Source organism: Styela clava, chromosome 7, assembly GCF_964204865.1.
Source record: "Styela clava chromosome 7, kaStyClav1.hap1.2, whole genome shotgun sequence".
In the NCBI taxonomy this organism is placed as follows: Eukaryota; Metazoa; Chordata; class Ascidiacea; order Stolidobranchia; family Styelidae; genus Styela; species Styela clava.
In genome coordinates, this window is record NC_135256.1 from 6,984,974 (window position 1) to 7,006,038 (window position 21,065).

Below are 21,065 nucleotides of genomic sequence, written 5' to 3' on the forward strand. Positions count from 1 at the left end.
TTAGTTCTATTACGAGTGCGGGGACTGTTTGTGTTAGCCAAGTGAATATACGCCCTGCCCACATGCTTCGGTCCCTTTACACAACTTGATGTAAAGCAGGCGAACAAAATTAGTTACCTTTACAATGATACATATACTTGGAGCGCCTCTTGATATTATGTTTGATTATAGAAGACAAAAGGTACCATCGTAAAATATACAGATATGTGAAAAGTGCTGATATAAAAATATTGAATAATTATGCTTTGCGTTCTCATTTATTATATGTGCAACAACTTGATTTCTTGCGCTGGCTAAATAATTTTCAGGACATTAACAACGAGTTTAATTCAACGCGTTTCCCGTACGTTGGACGTAGGTTAAGTCAAGTAAGGTATCCAGAAAAAGTCTTTTCTTTTAATTGACAATGGGAGCATTGTCGCTCATTTACAATGTTTTTTTACTTCTAGTTTAAATCTCGAAATTGATACAGAAGGCCCAGATGATTTCGCGATGAGTTTTGTTGAAACATCCTTGACATGTTTATTTTCAAGAACTCAATACGTTTAAGGGGTTGTCGTGATTACTATTTCTCTTTTTCTACGAAACTGAGTGCTAAGAATAAGCTAATATCAGTCATACAAATGTGTTGTTTCAATTTACAATATGAATCTATCAGAATGTTGCATCGTTGTTGTTATTTTCAATGACACAGCTCATTTCTTTGTATTCACAAGTTTTCAGAATAAAAAACAAATGAAATTGAAAGAGATGGTACTTTTTAAAATATATACAAATTCCGAAAAGAAAAAAAGTAATCGACTATAAAGAACACACACTTTACTAAACATCTACAAGTAAGTTATATGTTCTCGTCCAAAAGTGGGTATTCTATGATATTTCATAAACGACACTGATTTTCATTTTGTCCCATGGTAGCGTACAGCAACCAACAGATTTTGCCGATTTTGATCGTGAAAATTTGCGGCCATTTTAGCCATTGATCAGTTAATTTAAAAAATGTAGAGTTTGTCAAATTTCACTTCACTTTGTGAAATATATAAAAATGAAAGTAATATAACTGGCGCACTATTTGGGAAACTACTATGGAAGGGATGGATTTATTAGGCTATGAAATTATTAGGAAAGGATGATGATCAGAAATAGATCTGCCAATCCAACTCATTTTAAATAATAATAGTTGACCTGAACATCTACATTTAATTTCCAACCTTGTATATTGGAAAATTTAAATAACGACTTCGACCCAAAGTTTTTAGTGTCAACTTGAAGCACTCGAATAACACAACGTTAGTATGATAGAATCGATACATCAAAGTGCAGTTATCTACAAAACTCACCGGATAAATAAATGAATGGATAAACCTAATAATACCATCCTAGGTATTAAAATTCGCACCTTACAATCATTACGTAACGTGTGACATAAGACTAACCGATAATCACAATAAACGACTCGCATAGCATCCGTCTTGATCAGTAAAGTGTGGAGAGCCTTCATTTCGTTTTAAGGAAATGTGGATAATGTGAAATTATGAAGCGAGACTAATTTGGCATTGGAATCCATAAACCTTGTTGACCTATAAACTATAGACTTAATTGCAGTTCAATAAAAATGGATATACAAACACTCTCGTACAGTCATACACACACATCGCTTAGTATTAAGAAAGTAAAAACTTTTTATTATCAAACAGTGACTCACAAAACGGATCACATTACGCCTTCTCCCATCCAACCTATTTTTTTTGCCTATTTGATAGCTGCACATAAAATCATAACAAAGAGCATGAAGAGGTAGCATGTGAGAAAAGTACTGATTATTTTGGTTTTTAAAAATGCAATTGTGAAAATGAATCAATACATATAATAGAGTACATATTTATAATGGTGTGAAATGGATCCTACACTCTGTTTCACACTTGAGCACCTGATCCGGGAATTTTCATAATAACGGTCTTGACTTCTGTATATTGGCTCAAAACGTATTCACCATTTTCGCGACCGATTCCAGATTCTTTAAATCCTCCAAATGGATTCCCAGGACTGAGTACGAAATAACAATTCACCCTGATGAAAGATTAAATTACTTACACTTATAAAATATCACCAAGTATATTACGAAAGCAAATAACTAAAACTAGACGCGTTGTGTTTTTGAAATACTAGACAAGGAAATTGGGCCCTCCAGACGTATATGGAGATAACCAATATCGAGGTAACTATGTGTTTGTTCGCCTACTTCACATCAAGTTGTGTGAATGGACGGAAGCCTATGGGCAAAGGATATGTATATTCACTTGGCTAACATAGACAGTCCCCGAACTCGTAATAAAACTAAAATAAGGAAAATCGGAATAAAATTATGTTCTAACCCCACCTGTACACACACTACAAGAGTACCGAAATTTGTATGTATACCCATGCTGCAATACTAAAATTTCGTGAAAAGGTACGGTCCGAATTTTGTCTTCCTCGCTGAGTTACAACCCAAGGTCTCACAATAATCGCTGATAAATTTTGAAACTTGAATGCTTGATTTTATCAGAATTTACTTACCACACAGTTCCTGCCCGTAGAGCGTTCGAAATTGCCATAACTTTATTTACATCATTTGTAATAACTCCAGCAACAAGTCCATATCTAGTATTATTTGCTCGCTCTATCACTTCATTCACATCTTTAAACTTATAAATTTGCTGAACAGGTCCGAAAATCTGCAGTACAAACATCTTACAAAGCCTAGGCATGCGGAAAAGGTGTTCCATGTGCATTCCTAATTTTAAATGTCATTAGCTTCTGTTGTATGTTATTTTAAAACGAGGATTAATGTTTATAAAATGCACCCTGACCTCTTCTTTTGAAACCTTCATGTCATCACAAAGGCCAGTAAGCACAGTTGGTTCTATATAAAATCCCTTCTTTCCCTCCATCTTTTTTCCACCACACATAACTTTTGCACCTTCCTCGACACCGCTTTTTAAAAGTCCCAACACTCGGTCCTCTTGGATTTTACTGATCTGATCGAAGAATTGAAATTTGAAGATATTAAGTCAATTTGTTTTGAAATGACATTAGTCCTATCTTAAAGCCTTTCTCATATTCCATTTTATTCACCCACAGGAAGAATATAATTTATTACCAATGGTCCGATCTCCGTGCTGACGTCCTCAGGCTCTCCAATTTTCAATGATTTTGCTTTCTGAACGCTCTTTTTAACAAATTCTTCGTATATGTCTTCATGTACAAAAGTACGACTTCCAGCTAAACATGTTTGACCATTATGCACAAACATAGCATTGCTAGCGAGAGATACTGCTTCATCGACTGCAAAAATAAAATGCTTTAGTTCATCTATAGTTATCTATTTTTGATATAAGAATAAAAGTTCAACCAGACAATCAGAAATTCAATGCATAAACTACAACGCTTATGGTTTCAACCTGTATTTCAAAATATAGACAATAACAAACTAGGGTACTCTCTAATTATGTGCACTAAGATGGTGCACAGCCTGAAAAAATGGCTGTGAAAGATTAGGGTTCATGTTGTGCGCCATCTTGATGCACATACTTCCGGTGCTCCCAAACTAGAGTTTGCTAATATTGTTTTTAACTTTCTGACTAGCTCAAAGTCAGATTGTATTGTTTGATGTTTATAAAAGCCAAGTTTCAGTAGTAATAGCACGTATGTTTGAATCAAATATAATGAAACTCACTATCAACGTCAGAGAACACAATATTGGGACTTTTCCCTCCGAGTTCCAGAGAGACTCGTTTCAAATTGGAATCAGCTGAAGCTTTCTGAATCAAGCGTCCGGTCACTCCTGATCCAGTGAATGAAATTTTGTCGACTTCCATGTGATGTGATAAAGCGTGTCCAGCAGTTTTCCCAAATCCTACAAAACATCGGATTATATACCAGTAAGCTTTTAGCACGAGTTTATTTATTACATCCAGCGTGAGGTGAGGACATGTGATTTGATTCACCGGCTCTCCTTTTATTCGAGATAAATTGTATAAAATTTCTTGTAGCCTGCCTACTGGTTCAGTACATTCATCAGTGATTCAGTATTTTATCCGGAATGAAAATAACGATATTTTGATTAATAAATAGAGAGAAGGGGGAAGTATTTACTATGATATTGCACGTATCAAATTTCGATTATAAATGTCTGACCCAATTTTGGGCTTGTTGAAGCAGACGCACAGAATTGTTTGTTTTCATCTTGGCACAAATTATACATATAAAATCTAACCTGGCACAACGTTCAAAACCCCTGGTGGAAATCCTGCTTCCTTTGCAAGAGATGCCAAGTATAAAGCACTCAGAGGAGTGTTTTCCGATGGTTTCACAATTAAGACGTTCCCCATTGCCACACAGGGAGCAAATTTCATTGTAAACATTATTATTGGCACATTCCACTGTTTTGTATGAAAGCAAAATTACTGCAGTTTATTTTATTTTAAAAATCATTCTAAAATGTTACAATATTATTTATGAACAGTGGTAAGAATTAGGAAGTTTGCAAGGGTTCGCTCGTACCCGTTCTTGAAATATCGTGCTAATTAGCGACGCCGTTCCTGTTGTTTTAGACGTTGTACTACCTCAATAAATGGGTTACGGGCAGCAGCAGCAGACGGCTAGCGTTATATCTGGAGTTTCAAGAGGTATTTATTGAACGTATTAATGCAGCTAACGTACTATTAGTGTACATATATATATTTCCTTTCGTTATTGAGTTCGATACAAAAAAGAATCCGTTATTTTCAATTTCGAATCCCACCACTGTTTATGGAATATTCTAGCCAAGTCGAATAGTAGTGTAGACGAAGATTTAAAAATCAGGATATTTGCTATTGAATAATTTTACCCTCGATAGGTACTGATTTAACTTACCGGAAGTATTGCTCCACAGATTCCCACAGGTTCATGCTTGGTGTAACAAAAGTAGTCACCATCTGGAAAAGAATAGCTATAGCATTGATTGATTATGGTTTGACTCTATTCCGTACGAAATTTTATAAAATAGTCTCTGACGGAATAATTAATAAAATCAACGACCTCCAAATATATTCCCGAAAAAGGTCAGTTCATACTCCAAGCCTTCCTGTAGCAAAGTCGGCGCTCCCAAAGTTTGTGCACCGAGATCGCGCACGACCTGAACCCTAACCTGGTACAGATGCTATGTTCAGGCTGTGCGCCATCTTGGTGCACATACTTCTGGGGGTCCTCGAAGTCAATGTATCTTCGTGATTAGTCGACTTCAAGCAATTCGTGATTAGTTTGAGATGGGATAAGTTTATTCCACCAAATACCACACAGAAAATATTTTGAATACAATAAAGTATTTTGGTGAATCGGTGTATTATATATAGAACTAGAAGTAGTGCGGGGGTCTATGGAAGTGAGAAGCCCACTTTTGCCGCATAGGTTACAATGGCCTAAACCCAGCCCTTGCTAGATAATAATTAGATTAAAGATATGATCGATTATATACTATGAATACTTATTTTTATACTTTAACTTGTGCTTTGTACATTCACTTACCGCCACGCTATTCTAAATGTTGACACCAGCATTTAGTGATAAGATGGCTGTTATTAGTGACTTCAAGTCATATTCGACACTGGGGTTAAACTCTAACAAAACCAATTTAATTGTATTAGTAGATATATCAACACATAAGTTTATTTTACCGAATGGAATGGTTTTTCCGTGATACTTGTCCGCCCATCCAGCAAAATATCTGATAATAGATATGCTGTATGGTACATCGAATTTCAACAAAGAATCGTACAACTTTCCGTTATCAAAACATTCGAGAGACTAAAAACAATAATGAATAAACCCTTTAATCAACCCTGCACGTCTGAATAGCAAAATGTTTTTTTTCCTAAAGTATTGTATGCAAATTTTAAAGTCACTTGTAGCATGTGTAATCTTCGATGAAAGTCTACCGCACAATTTTGTTGATACTTGGCATCACAGATTACACATCTCGGGTTCAAATTCCATGCCACCACCTCCACTATGGCGTAATAAATTGGGCATGCAATACCGAATCGGATGAATCCCGGTACTTCCAAATAACTTTCGGTACCATCCCCATGTAAAAATAAATTTCATTTCCAGTAAATTTCTAATAACGTAAATTCGAAATATCTTGTTAAAACCAAATTATCCACTTGGGAACAACTTTTTGAATATATATATCATAATTGGAGTGAGTACGTGACCAGGAACACGATGACTTGTCAATGACAAGTTAATTGCTAGTAATGAACTTTAAGAAAACACTTTATTAATATTTGATTATAGTGAACCAAAAGATACCCAGAAACCGTAATGACGCGTTATTCTTTCATTATTAATGTAAAAATCTGTTTCTTTATTATACTTTAATTGCTCTGTAGAAAGCTATATATTCAGCAATGTGTTTTGTGTTAATCAGACTAGATTTGATCTAATTAAGTGTGCATTATATTTCTGTATATATTGTCGGAATTGCAATAAACTCATAAGGTGTTTTCAAACGTCTCTTTACTACATCCGAAGGCTATCAGTTCGAGTTAACGAACGCAAGACAAAATTATTGTCAGTCAATGCTGGGGTTATAATACACAAACCAGACCAATCTACAAACAATCTACGTGTGGTGATAACTAATCTTTACATATGTACCAGGTTAGGTAATCTCGCTATATGTGTACCAGGTTAATTAAGATTAGGCCATGGGGACTGTCTGTGTTAGCCAAGTGAATATACACCCTACCCATAGGTTTCAGTCCCTTTACACGACTTGTTGTAAAGGAGGTGAACAAATTAGTTACCACCATATTGGTACATACACTTCTGGAGCGCCCGAATTTGTTTATATATATAGCAACATTGATCGCAATTTTAATTAACAATTCAGTTTACCGCAATATATTGTGCATCCCTTTTGATTAAATCTGCAAATCTGTTTAGCAGAACTCCTCGGTACGAAGCATCCATCTTGCGCCATGCAGCACCTGGCAAGAATGCGGCTTTGGCTGCTTGAACTGCTGCATCTATGTCGGCCTATAAATGTATAAAATTACTTGAAATTAACCTGGAAATAAAAATCCCGTACTGATCATTCTGGTATTGCTCAGATTTGTATGATGGGAATATTACAAAGTCGTTATGAGCGTGCTTAAAATCAATAAAGCCATCAGTAAACTGTAATAAAACTGAATATTCCAGTTGGTATGGCTTCGTAAATATAAAAACTCGTCCACATGCGAAACTCAAAACGTGTCGTGGAGGCATGGTTGGATAAGAAGCTATAGTGTTTTCTAGATTAGATATTTGGCGGATGATTTTGAAAACCACCCAATGCTTGGTTAGCCGTGTCTCGCACAAAACCTGTGGTGAATAGGAGATATTGGGTTCGACGACTTCCAAGTAAAGTACAGTTTTATATATGGATCGACCCAAGATAACAACATGTACTTCTATATCAGCCTCACCTCTTTTCCTTCTGCAACGTCAGCATTTTTTTCTTCTGTTGATGGATTGTAAGTAGCAAACGTCGAACCATCCTTAGAGTCAACCCATTCATTGTTGATGAATAACTGAAGAACAATTGGTAATGTAATAAAATGCAAATTGTTTAAATTCTTGAAACAACACAAAAGTGTTATTTTGTGCGTGTCAACAAGGCACTGTACTGTAGGTATTTGGGACCTCCTGGAGTATGCGCACCAAGATGGCGCGCAACCTGAACTGACGTTGTGTACCATGTTAGGGTTCAGGTTGTGCGACATCTTGGTGCGCATACTTCAGGAGTACCGTTATTTGATTACTCATTGCTTGTAATAAATTGCCTTGATTTATCCGGGTAATAATTTTTAGAGAAAAATGTATTTTACCTTGGTGTATCTGATTTCTGGTTTTATCAATGCTGGTGGAATCTTGTCCATGCTTAATATACAATTTTTGTTGACTACACTCTAAATTTGTTTGAACTCCGATTTAAAAAATCGAATGGCAAAAATTCCTCGGCATCAAACTTCATTAAATATGAAAGCGAAGTCCAGCAAATGGCTTATCTTTTACGTATGCAGTTGCTTCCACGTCACTTATTTCAGTTTTACTGTGGCTTATGTGAACAGTGTATTGCTATATGCTAGCTACATTCTATTTTACAATCTATCCTCAACTTTTACATGGGTTTTTAATATCGTGAATTATCATCATATGATGATAATCATATCTTTTTATGGCGATCTCTAATACTGCCAAATAACATACAAATAGACGACGAATACCTAAACTGCAGCTATTTATAATTTCCATATTTTCAGCCCCTTGAATAATAGTTCATATTATTCAATTTTGAAGCAATGCAGCTCGCATTCCGGAACGAGATGGAAAAACAAATATTCGGTATTCACGTGTCAACAAATTTAACGCTCTAATAGTCACTGTACAGTAGCAAATAAAATATCTATTGGGTTGTGTTTCAACATCGTTGAGTATTCGCTTCGTCGCACACATGGTGGGGTTGCCTAATTCTTTCCTATAAAGACATAATGATATTATATTTACATTTGGTGTTAAGAAAAGTTTTCCGGTGGCAGCAATCGACACGTAATCAGTATTAGGGCATTTGCTATTATTATTGCATGTATTTTCAAATGAATATATTATTGAAACTGATCCAACGTGTTTGGTGTAGACTTGTCACGACTGCTTTTGACCGCGTGCTATATTCGGAGGAAAAATAATGGCGACGGACTCAGTAAAAGGCACATGAATAAATCTGTGTTATGAAACAATAGCGACGACGCGATCAAAAATAGTCAATCGTTACAAAACAAACGAATGTTTTGCGTAAAAGTAATATGCAAATATAAATCATGTAATACTATTGTCAGTATGTAAGGTTTTTCAAGTTTTTGGACACGTAGTGGACATAACGATCGTTTCAATATTATGTTGTTGTTGTTCTTGTTCTTGTTCTTTGACACGTTTTTAAAAAGTCGCTTTTCTCTTCGAATACTGGACCAATTGCTTCGAAATTTCCAGTGGTTGAAGAAAATTTTTTTCTCCAGAAGGCTATTACTTTTTTTTCGCTATGACGTCATCAAAATTATTGCCATTGGGTGGCGCTACGTGTCCATATATTTGAGCATAGCTCTCTTGTTTATTATGTCTATCTTCTTAAAAAATGCTCAATGTAGCCAATACGTCTGCGGACCCCCCAGGGCTCTTTGCGGACTTATTTGAGTCCGTGTCGTCGGGGTGGGTAACACTACTATGAGGCAGTGGTTCTCAACCTTTTTTCAAGCGACACAAATTAAAAAAAAAAAAAAACTTGAGCAAAATCGAGTTTTACACTGTGATACTTCCCTCAATATTGCGCAACACTTCATTATCAAATGAAAATCAAATAAAAAAGTTTTATATAAATTGAGATAAATAAATACCATATTTTGAAAAACAAGCGACCCAATTTTGGAAGCACTGCTGTGGAGCATAGTTAGACACACTATAGGAACACAGTATCATAACAGAGAGAAACCTTTAGCCCTTATTAATTTTTTTTTTTTGAGGGATTATGTTTTAAAACAATATAGCATAGCAAATCCAGCAACTTCTTCAGCCTTCGATCAAGTTTTACAGTAACAACTTTGTGTGGTGAAATCATTCCACGATATCAAAAATTGGTACTTCTGAAGTATGCGCACCAAGATTTCGCAAAACCTGAACACTAATCTGGTACACAATCTGAGTTCAGGAGGTGCGCCATCTTGGTGCGCATACTTCAGAAAGTCCCAAAAATTAATGAAAAAAAAATTTTTTCCTACATGGAAAAAATAACCCTGCAGAAAATGGGAAAATTATATCACCGGAAAAATATTAATTTTGGTGGAATATTTCCGTCTTCCTAACCCAATATATTTACACTAACCGGTTTCCTAGACAAAACGCGTATTCCTAGAGTTTTGAAGCCTGGGCGCTGTTGACTTCCCAGTATGTCCAGTAGTCCAAATGACTCCTCGAAACTTTTATTTACAATATCACCTGACATAGTTGGATAAAGATTGTGTATACATTCTTTTTTTGCAATCCATCTGTGTTTATATACTGTGTAAGATTAATTAGGTTCGTCATGTTTATCAGTACAGAAGCCCAAAATGTATACTTTACACCTCTGCGGAGTGGCTTCAACGAGTGCCTAAAATCAACAACGGGAAACTGTTGTGAACCAACTTTTGACATGGCTATATCTAACTTATGTTGTCGTTGGTCGGGGTCTCAGCGTTACCTTTTTAATTGTTAGATTGATTAGCTCAGTTTATTCCAGTATTCCCATTCTTACCGAATCATATATATATAGATATATTCACGCTTTGGAAAATTATTAATTGAGTTTCAGTACACGCTTATGCAAATTATAGATCCCGATATGTCTAACACGTGGTTTTACTGTTTATAGTCAGGCTCTGTTCGTTTAAACGTTAAGGCCTCGAGCGTGTAAACTTTGAAGCGGATTTGCTAATGTTGAAATTAATAAAGTCTGTCATACCTGGTTGCAATACTTTTAGGAAAATTACGCTTAATTATGCGCGATAGCAACACAAAGCATTTAATATTAATTTCACAACGAAGGATTAATTTGTGTTCACACAAACCACGAGCGTAAAAAGTAGAAAAAAATCTAGGTTTCAAATATCTTGTATTCACGTATGTTACTTTAAATTATTACTGATGTCAACAGGAGTACAGAAGGTTTTATTTTAGACTGGGAACATATTTATGATATTTGGCTTTTTCAGTAGTCAGTTAGTTTGATTGAAGTCAAATTGGAAAACTTGCATAAAATAATCAGCAGCAAAGAAATCAGATGCAAAAACAATTGTTGGAAGGACAGATATTTCAGTTCAGAAAACATGCAATATAATACCGTTCTAATTACATTATATAACACCAAAACGTAACTGCAATATATATTTTATGCAGGCAGGCTTTTGTGTCAATTTTCAAAGATGACCGCAGTTTGTTCAGCAGTACATTTAGAGCGTTACAAGTCCACCGAAATTTTGAAAAAGTGAGCATAAATGCATGTATGCATAAATTGATTGGTGGACGTAAAATGGGCAAAGCATCACACAAAGCCCTTGATTTGTTTTCTCAAATATTTATATTTTATTCTACCATAGATGAATATGGTAGAAAAATATTCATATAAATATTTAATATAAAAAATAGATTGGTTGTATTAAGTAATTACTTAAAAAAGCTTGCTGCAGGTCTACTATTTTGAAGTTTAATTCCTGCTGTTCTCTGAATTTTGCAGTCAAACGTCAAACATAACAAATAGCTAAAACTAGTAAAATGACATCAGTTCCTCCAGCACCAGCTAACCCGGAAATTAAATATACAAAGGTATTTAAATGTTTAACTGATGTTGAATACATGCTGAAATAATTCCCGGCACTTGTGCTTGTAAATAAAAGTTAGTGTGTATCGGAATATTCTTTATTACGCATTTTTAGAGGCTGATTTTTTAATTTACGAGATGTTCTAGAAAATCGCAATATAATGGTATAAAACCCATCTGGATCCTGCTCCTTGATCCTTGTATAATATCATACCGATCCACCATACGGAAGCATAGTACGCCTATAGTTGCAGTGAAAATGGTAATCCCAAGCAATATTTATGAAGTGGGTTAAGTATTTTCACAAATTTACGGGACCACGTTTTATATTTGATCTCTTTCAAATATCAGTTGTTCATCAACAACGAATGGGTTGATGCAAAAGATGGATCAACATTTGCAACAATAAATCCGGCAACTGAAGAAAAAATTGCTGATATTGCGGAAGCGAAAGAAGTGAGTAAGGCCTTTAGGCATAGTCAAAAGTACTACAAAGATTAATATTTCATAATATTTCGCTGCGACGATTACTTGATCTAATTAACAAAAACATATAGAAAAACAATATATTTTAAAGAATGTTAAGATAATGATAAGAAACACGTACGTGTTGCCGTCGTCTATCGCAGCTACTCCGACTAAACTAAAATTCATTGGAAAGGAAAACTAACCTGCGTATTTTAATTTATTCCTAATTTTCTTGAATACATTTAAAACTGACCACGAAAACCATGTTATGTTAAATTTCGATGGTTATGTCATTGTTTACACATTGTTTATTAGCCAATGTTACGGAAGTAGACAAAGAAGTCGGTACTCGGGGAAACATCCTTTTGTTATTCGCCGATACCAATACGTAGATTTACGAGGTGAGGGTGTTCTGCACGCTCAGAGTGATCTCCAAAGCCGTTATGTTTCAGGCTGATGTTGACGCCGCGGTCGCAGCTGCCCAAGCAGCGTTTGCACACGGTTCTGAATGGAGAAGAACAGATCCGTCTATGAGAGGCATTTTACTCAACAAATTTGCAGATTTGATTGAAAGAGACTTGCAGTATTTGGCGGTAAGCTTTTCTGTAAATCTTATAAGAAGTAAGGTAGAACTAAACGTTTTCACACAATAAACGGAAAGTTCAGACAGAAAGCACCGGAAGCAATTACATAATTGACGATTCATTCATGTTACTGACACACTCGCCACTCACACCAATTTGAATTCTTTTATTGCACTTTCAGTTACGCGTTTGCATATTTAAAAAAGTATAGGATAATATTGAAATTACAATTATCTAATTTGACTACCGTGACAATTATTATTTTCAGGTTCTTGAATCACTGGACAACGGCAGAATATATGCGGATACATATTTGTATGATATTCCTGGTTCAATAAAAGTTCTTCGATATTTTGCTGGATTTGCCGACAAATATCACGGAAAGACAATTCCGTTTGGTACTATAAATCTATTTCTTCGTATATTGCCATATATAGCTTTGTTTTGTTCGAAATTCTGCAATGGTTCCTCTATAACAGGGATGGCGAATCACTGACCCGCGGGTCACAAAGTGTCTCACTGCGTTTTATTTGTGACCCGCCAAGCGAAGGCACGGATAAAATAAAAAAAAATGCTAACATATCAGTGATAAAAATTGATAAAACCGGCCTTAAATTAATCTAACAATCAATAACTAAACTATTATAATGTACCGTCAGTTGGACAGTCAGGAAGGGCTGCGATCGCTCATGTTCAAAATGTTGATTATCGGGCCGGTATGGTAATTTTCAAAACCCCTAATCTTGTAGGGGAAAGTGGGGTACGTTGGGACATGGGGCACAGTGGAAAATCAGCCATCACACTGATACTATATCCGCAATCCTGTCCGCGGCTTGATGTTCCAATCCGCCCTTCGGTGAGTTACAACGTCCCCGCGAACGGACAACGGACGGGTAGAGCGGCGCAAGCTATGGGGTGAAATTGGTTTTGGGAGGTTGAAAAAAAAAATTCACCGTTCCAGTTTTTTCTTTTTTTTAGTTTAGCCTTTCCAACGAGACAAACCATCGTCTGATATTCTTTAGCGTCAGTCCACTGTAAAATATTCCTAACGTTAGCGATTGGCTGTGCCTTCCGAATTTTGCCGTGGGATGGTCTGAAAGTATTTGTTTTCTTTGGGGAACAATGGACCGGGGTTCAGTGGGACATGCTCTACAGGGCACAATTCGACAGTGTTTGATACAATAATTGCTTAGAGACTTAGAGATGCGTTATATTTTGTGTAATATAATGGTTTCTTTCGACCCATGGCCCAATATGGAATATATTCGAGAATCAATAATATTTCCAGATTTAGATTCGAGGAAGGAAATAATCAAATTTTTTTGCAAACTTTTCCCCACTTTCCCCTACGCATGTATGCACCGCTGTGTACCGTTATTCAGCTATTGGGCCTGACATCGTTTATGACATAACAATGCAATTGATCTGTTCATTTCTCGCAACGCCTGTTTTTTTTGGAAGTGCATCTGCAGACTGTTTTAGGGGTTATACGAGAACTAGAAGCTACTTTGCATTTTATTAGTTTCTCGTCTACAATGCCGTTGTGAAAATAAAAACTTTCAGACTTGAAATAAAAATCTAGAAATCTGATATAACAATGGGGCAGTGTAAAAGTGGCTTAATGTGGTTGAAAGCTGATCGAAAATTATAACACTATCAAAGCGGAATTACCTCCAAACACTAGAACCGTAAAATAATTTAACGCATCATCCTAAACGTTTTTGGTAATTCATGTGCGTGTTTTCGTACTCTAATATCATAAAACCGAGTGTCATGAAAAGTCCCCGATAGAAGTGCTGCATAAGTAAAGCCCAAAACTACATCAACACCAGCTTATAAGATTTGTTTCAGAAGTTTCTTATAGATACAAACGTGAATTAAATATCTGTGACCCACTCTCTTCTGTTCCGCAATAAAATTATAATTTTTGACCCATTCATTGAAAAAGGTTCGCCATCCCTGCTCTATAATAATGTAATTAATTTGTTTCAAATACCCGTACCATGTTGAAAATTGTCATAATACTAATAAGAAATAGAAAGTGGTACGAAAATCCCGTGGCTCTTTCTACCGACAGGCATTTGATTATAAAAACATAGTTTCAGTCATTCGGATGCTTTTGATAATTTTCAAGAATCCCTTTACTGGCACATATAAATCTTCCGTCTGCAATAAATCTTAGGAACACTGTATTCGTATTGAGTTAATTACTAGATATACTGAGTGACTGCCAAAAAATTTCCCTAAACTTTTCCAATCGGGAGTTAAATAATGAAGTCGGATACATTGAACATACGGCTCAACTACATTTTTCTTCCTTTTAGACGGAGATTATTTTTGCTACACAAAACATGAACCAGTCGGAGTGTGCGCTGCAATATTACCCGTGAGTCGTTTTTACAATTCACTAATCACTATTTTAAATATCGAATGGGCGCTTCTAAATAAGAATAAAATATACAAAAAAATGATTTATTAAATATATGAACACAAAAGTGAAATTACCAACTCAGTACAGCAGCCCATGCAGCAGAAATCAGTCCCCATAAGATTCAAGACAAATTGAAAGGAAATAAAGAAATAAATGTGATAGTCTTATAGAGACATTTTTCTTTTGGGTACTGAGAAGCCGCTTGGTCCAGAAGATACAATAAAAAGCATTGACAGTGATCTATGGTGCCGACAATTCAATAGAAGTACATTCAGACTCGTCGAAATAACTATTCTCGATAATCAGTCATTAAAAAGTAATGATGCTTTTTGCAAATCAAAATCATGTTAAACTTTTATACGTTTTGATTTCAGTGGAATTTCCCGATATCTCTTGCCACGTGGAAAATGGGACCTTGTCTGGCGATGGGAAATGTACTAGTGTTGAAGCCAGCTGAACAGAGTTCTCTAACAGCACTTTATTTGGCTTCTCTAGTCAAAGAAGCAGGATTTCCACCAGGAGTGTTTAACGTCGTCACAGGCAAGAAATGTTATACTAACATTGTACACTAAATATTCTTTTAATATTTATTAAAAACCAAGATACACGGTATTGGCTTCCGTGAGAGTGATGAAATTTAGCATTCACATTTTCACAATCATTAATTAAACTAATTGATTTACATTTTTCAACAAGGCTTTGGGAAAACAACGGGAAGTGCGCTCGCCCACCACATGCACGTAGATAAAATTGCGTTTACTGGATCGGGAGCAACTGGGAGACTGATTCAGAAAGCTGCTGCAGATTCCAACTTGAAACGAGTTTCCTTAGAATTAGGCGGAAAGTCCCCGGCGATCGTGTTTGCAGATGTTGATGGTAATAACACATGTATATATATATGTATCTTTCTTTGTACTTTGGTGTCTAGTGTAGTTTCGAAGCACATGTACGTCTAGTTGACCTGGCTCAACAAATTTTGCGTAGGTTTCTCCTAACCCCCACCTGACTATGCCATCCAAAAATTACGTGACTACGACGTCACAGTCAGGTCATAGAGCTTGACAAAGTATTACGATCCTCCGAAATGGCATTCGGCCCGACGATAACGAGCTCACTAACGCCAGCTCTCTCTCTTATCGGGATCGTTGCGACGAGAAACGAGAAAAATGGCTTGCTTAATCTTGGGTAATCGTCTGCGCGTTTTGGACGTCCATTCGTATACTCTGGAGGGCCCTATTACGTCATTGTGATTTTCGGCTGGCGTTCGGCTGATTTTCAGGTGGGGGTTAGGAAATACATATGCAAAGATTGTTGTTTCAGGCGAACTAGAGGTACATGTGGTACGAAAAACAGTACTTTGTGTGCTAACAACTTAGAAGGAGAATTCAGTCTGCCCGTTAATTTCAACAATGTACACTACATACGTTTACGCCAGTAGAAAAAGCTTTGCAATGAACCCCGCTGATGTAAAAAAATATATACGAACGCGTTGTTTCTCTCTCTATTACTATTGTACTTATATTTTCAACCCATATTTAACTCAGTTCTATTCAAAAATATTTATGAAGTATAACGGTTCTATAACGATTCCAAAAGGACATTATATTTTTAGTGGATTATGCAGTCGAAACCTCACACGGAGCAATCTTCTGTCATAGTGGCCAAGTATGTAACGCAGGATCGAGAACATACGTTCATGCTGATATTTATGATGAATTTGTGCAAAAAAGTATTGAAAGAGCGAAGAAGCTGAAAATTGGAAGTCCACTCGATTATGGTACTGAACACGGACCTGTGGTAAGATACACAACTACGTAAGGGTACTCCCGTAGTGTGTGTAATAGGTTAGGTTTAGGCCATAATTTTATTCTAATTTTAGTTATATTACGAGTTCGGGGACTGTCTGTGTTAGCCAAGTGAATATACCCCCTGCCCATAGGTTTCAGTCCCTTTACACAAATTGATGTAAAGTAGGTTAACTTAGTAGCCAAAATTAGGTTGACTCCATATTGGTACACACACTGCTGGAGCGCTCTACGAAAGTACTTTCAAATTCATGTTCATGTGTTGTCCAATAGATAATAGAAAATGAATTTGTATACTGAATTATCATATGGGTATTAACGAGCATATACATACTAGTGATGAAAATGTATTCAGGCATGTAAATTTCATTAAACTTCATTTTAACATAGGTGAGTAAAGAACAAGAAGAGCGTGTACTCAAATTTTTGAACAAAGGTATACAAGATGGATGTAAACTGGAATGTGGCGGGAAGAAATGGGACGGTAGTAATGGATATTTCATCGAACCGACGGTTCTTACGAATGTAAAGGATGATATGCAGATTACACAGGAAGAGGTGACAAACGAACGGCAGTTGAAAATTTTTTTTTACCGTTATACAATTTGCAAACACAGAATTACCAAAGATAAACGAGATTGAGGAGACATTTAGAGATAGTACCATATATAGAAAAAAAATTTTGATTCTATTATTGAAAACAGATAACCATGACGCATTAAACATTCTTTCCGTACTTTTGAACTAGAAACTTTAAAAACATATTTTAGGGCAGACATGCTTCATTAGTTTACTAATTGCAGAAAGCTGTTTGCATCGAGCACTTTTTTTTTGTCATTGACCTAATTTCAGGGATCATATTCTCAGATGCGAGATAACACGCATCGCACCACTCGCTTTACAAGACTAATATTTTAATATATAACTTGATACAAACTATAATGATTCGAATTACTCTCCGAGACAAGATTCTTTATGGTTTCAGGTTTTCGGTCCAATTCAGCAAATCTACAAATTTAAAGACGTTAGTGAAGTCATTCAACGAGCAAATAATACCAAGTATGGACTTGCTGCCGCAGTTATCACGAATGATATTAACAAAGTAATGGCGATAACCAATCAGATTAAAGCTGGAATGATATGGTAAGACATTGTAGTTTATACATTGATAAAAGAGCTGATAATGTTAGTGGGACTTCATTTTTTATTCTGAAGTAGATGAGTGAAGACCCCACTAGAATATTTTGATCGATCAGATAACAAAGAACCCATGTATATCAAATGGTGTGTTAAGGCAGATATTTGAGTAATTAGAGTACTTATGCAAAAAATAAATCTAGCATGTGCCATGTTGCATGTATTTCGACAATCACATCTGAAAACGACAGTAACCCTCGGCAAAGAATGGCCAAGTAAAATAGTTACTTCTGCGCATAAAATGAAAATAATTTTATCCATTACTTTTGATAAATACTTCAAAAGTGGAAATTACGCTTGCATCACCAAAATACACAAAACGTTACAATTAAGAAGTTAATGTCTCTGGTTGAAAGAGAACCATTTCATGTTTTTCCGGCTAAAGTGTTTTAATGCTGTATATTTATATAAACTTGTTTATCTGATTCTCTACCGCTAACATATAAATCATAGCTATATATAAAGCTAAAACTAAAATAGGAACCACTAAAATACGGGGTAGAATTTGGTGAGCGTTGCATGAATCTGAGGTGGAAACAATCAAAACAACTTATATCAACTCGTTTAACACAAATCATCGTTCATGCCAGAAGTTTCCCAATTCTTCATTTTTAATTCGCTCGTCGCAGTCTGTGCTTATTGTAAATTATATCTGCATGTGTGCATTTTATCAAAATTATAAGATTAAACCGATGTAACAACACTCTCAACGATTACAATTCATGTATGCTGACCTGAATGAATGAATAACAAAGTTATATATAAACTAACATTTGCTGCGCGGATACTAACAGAAAATACACAACAACATAACTTCAGGCAATCGTGAATATTTTATCTGAATAATGCAGGGTTAACTGTTACTGGAGTGCAAGTCCTGGAGCTCCGTTCGGCGGATATAAAGAGTCTGGATATGGGCGAGACAAGGGTGAAAACGCACTTGAACAATATACTGAAGTGAAGACCGTCATAACTAAAATTCCACAATGAAGAGTGTAGCAAATTTCAGCTGTGTAAATAAATGAAGCATGAGAGAATGTCAATATGTTTTAAATAGTAACTGAATACCGTACTGTATGAGTGTCCCATTATAGTTATGGCCTGGGCTAAAGGAAGTGGGGCGGAATTTACAATCATCTGATTCTATTCATGACCAGAAGCACTGGGGCAGCATTCACCGCCCGGTAAACGAAGATTAAGTTGGCAAGTGAAAGAGTGGCCTCCAAATTTCTGTGTACACGCCACGTGCTGAAAAGCCATTTTAAGCCAAATTTATGCGAACTTTGATTCTAATTCTGACTATTCCCAACGGCCATAGTTTTCTATAGGATTTCTCCATAATGTGCATCATAGGTAATAATATAATTCTTAGGAATTTAGTAGTGTGCATGGAATCAAAGAGTCGGATAGCAATATGTATTTTGACACTTTGAAATATAACCATGACAGAATCCAGTTTTTAGTAATGCATATTCTCATTACACTTTGAGATCAGAGATCGACCGAAGCCAAAATTCCCTGCACTTCAACAACGACTTTAGTTTTGCGAGGAAATTTGTACTACTTGTATACAAGTATACTTACGTCATTGTTGTCGGGCGATAATGCAAAAGTATCTTCTAGAATCTAGAAGATTTCACTTTATTTCAGAAAGCAGGAGTTAATTAATTCACTGGAATTCGGACTCAAAAAAGCGTGACTTTTTTACGTTAATAAATGCAGAGAAAGCTCCTAATAAGATCCAGGAATCATTTTTTATAATATCCGACTATATACTTAGAAATGTTGTAAGATATATGCACAAGAAAGGTACCCATAGACCCAATACAAATGCGGAAATGCAAAGTTGCGTTACGGGGACCACATTTCCCATAACTTTCAATGTTTTTAAATGAACTGCTGAACAGTCTATTGTTTTCCGCAATAAGTGGTTTTATTGTGGACAAACGATGGCGACCATGTTATTTAATATCAAAGTTTTCATTTGAAAAAATATAAATATTGTGGCCAGTGCGACGTGCAAATGATGATTGGCACCATTGTGTGGCGTAAAATTGCAAAGTTTAACCATCGTGTTGTACAGCGATGCACAGAAGTTCGCATACGCAGCTTAATACACAAGTTCATATACAAATCAGTTATCCAACAATATGATCATTGTAACAGCCCGGATTCTTATATTTCCTACAGGGTCAACTGTTATGATGTGGGAGGGCCGGGAGCTCCATTCGGTGGCTTCAAGGAATCTGGACTCGGGCGCGACAAAGGCGAAGAGACGTTGCATCAATACACTGAAGTAAAGACTGTAATTACAAAAATCCTACCGCGTTAGTTTTGGCATTTAGTTATCTACTTGACGATACAACAATTATAATGAAGGATCGATCTAACCGGACCTTCTACACATGTTTAATGGGTTAGTTAGACTGTATATTACTTAAAACATGCTACGCCACAAATCTAATTATTTGACTTTTGTAGCACAAATGAAAGTTAGACTCTTACATGCGCATCATGAGGGCGTGGTAATTCTATCTTTAATTTAAGCACAGTGCACTATTCACGCACACGTGTGTAGGCTTTATGGTGGCAGTATACTCTTACTGATCTGAAGAATATTACTTGTATGTGAATGGCTTTGGATGCTCTCTCCTAGAATAGCATTAAATATAAATCTGATGAGCATGGTCAGATTACGAGTTGAATGTCAGATTTCAGCTCATTCGGTAACAGCTCCGAACATTAAGATCTGATGACGACCTCATCCCAGTAGTCACAAGAGCTTCAATATGAATGTGGACCTGTTTAGAATTAAAACACTGACTGCGAGTATTTTTAATCGTAAAAACCTCAAAAATGGAACAAACATTTTAATATTGAGGGTCTATCACATCTCACCATCAAAAGAAAACTAACATACACGCTGCCTTTTGAAGCGAGTCACTTACAAATAACTGAAGATTTATTCCAAAGCATCACCCATGTTACAAAATGTACACCAAAACAAATGTTTTCATTCGAGATGCAGCAGCTGCCAGAAAAAATTCTTGATTACTTTTTTGGCACTCACTCTACTTTTACAATATTGCTCTGTACAGATATCTTATAATCTCCAGCACAAGATTGGTACAAATATTTGCAACTATCACTTGTAGCGGTGTTGG

At 36.0% G+C, this 21,065-nt stretch overlaps 2 protein-coding genes across 3 annotated transcripts; one reads left to right on the top strand and one right to left on the bottom strand.

The window, feature by feature from the left end:
• Positions 1-689: 689 nt before the first annotated feature.
• LOC120328781 (aldehyde dehydrogenase 1A1-like) lies at positions 690-8,391 on the bottom strand. Its single transcript, XM_039395321.2, has 11 exons — positions 7,899-8,391; positions 7,497-7,601; positions 6,925-7,065; positions 5,700-5,829; positions 4,900-4,961; positions 4,259-4,424; positions 3,719-3,898; positions 3,143-3,327; positions 2,853-3,020; positions 2,560-2,717; positions 690-2,070 (listed from the first exon to the last, which is right to left on the bottom strand). The coding sequence occupies exons 1-11, from the start codon at positions 7,947-7,949 to the stop codon at positions 1,917-1,919; spliced, it is 1,500 nt and encodes a 499-aa protein (XP_039251255.2). The 5' UTR covers positions 7,950-8,391; the 3' UTR covers positions 690-1,916.
• A 2,920-nt stretch (positions 8,392-11,311) lies between these two features.
• Positions 11,312-20,365, top strand: LOC120328118 (aldehyde dehydrogenase X, mitochondrial-like). Of its 2 annotated transcripts, none has more exons than XM_039394521.2 (11): positions 11,312-11,421; positions 11,768-11,872; positions 12,337-12,477; positions 12,737-12,866; positions 14,793-14,854; positions 15,274-15,439; positions 15,596-15,775; positions 16,512-16,696; positions 17,095-17,262; positions 17,690-17,847; positions 20,092-20,365. In XM_039394521.2, exons 1-11 carry the CDS (start codon positions 11,371-11,373, stop codon positions 20,231-20,233), a joined length of 1,488 nt encoding a protein of 495 aa, XP_039250455.2. In that variant the 5' UTR covers positions 11,312-11,370; the 3' UTR covers positions 20,234-20,365. The 2 variants fall into 2 exon arrangements, with proteins under 2 accessions (XP_039250455.2, XP_039250456.2); XM_039394522.2 differs by lacking the exon at positions 20,092-20,365 and adding an exon at positions 18,753-18,960.
• Positions 20,366-21,065: the final 700 nt, after the last annotated feature.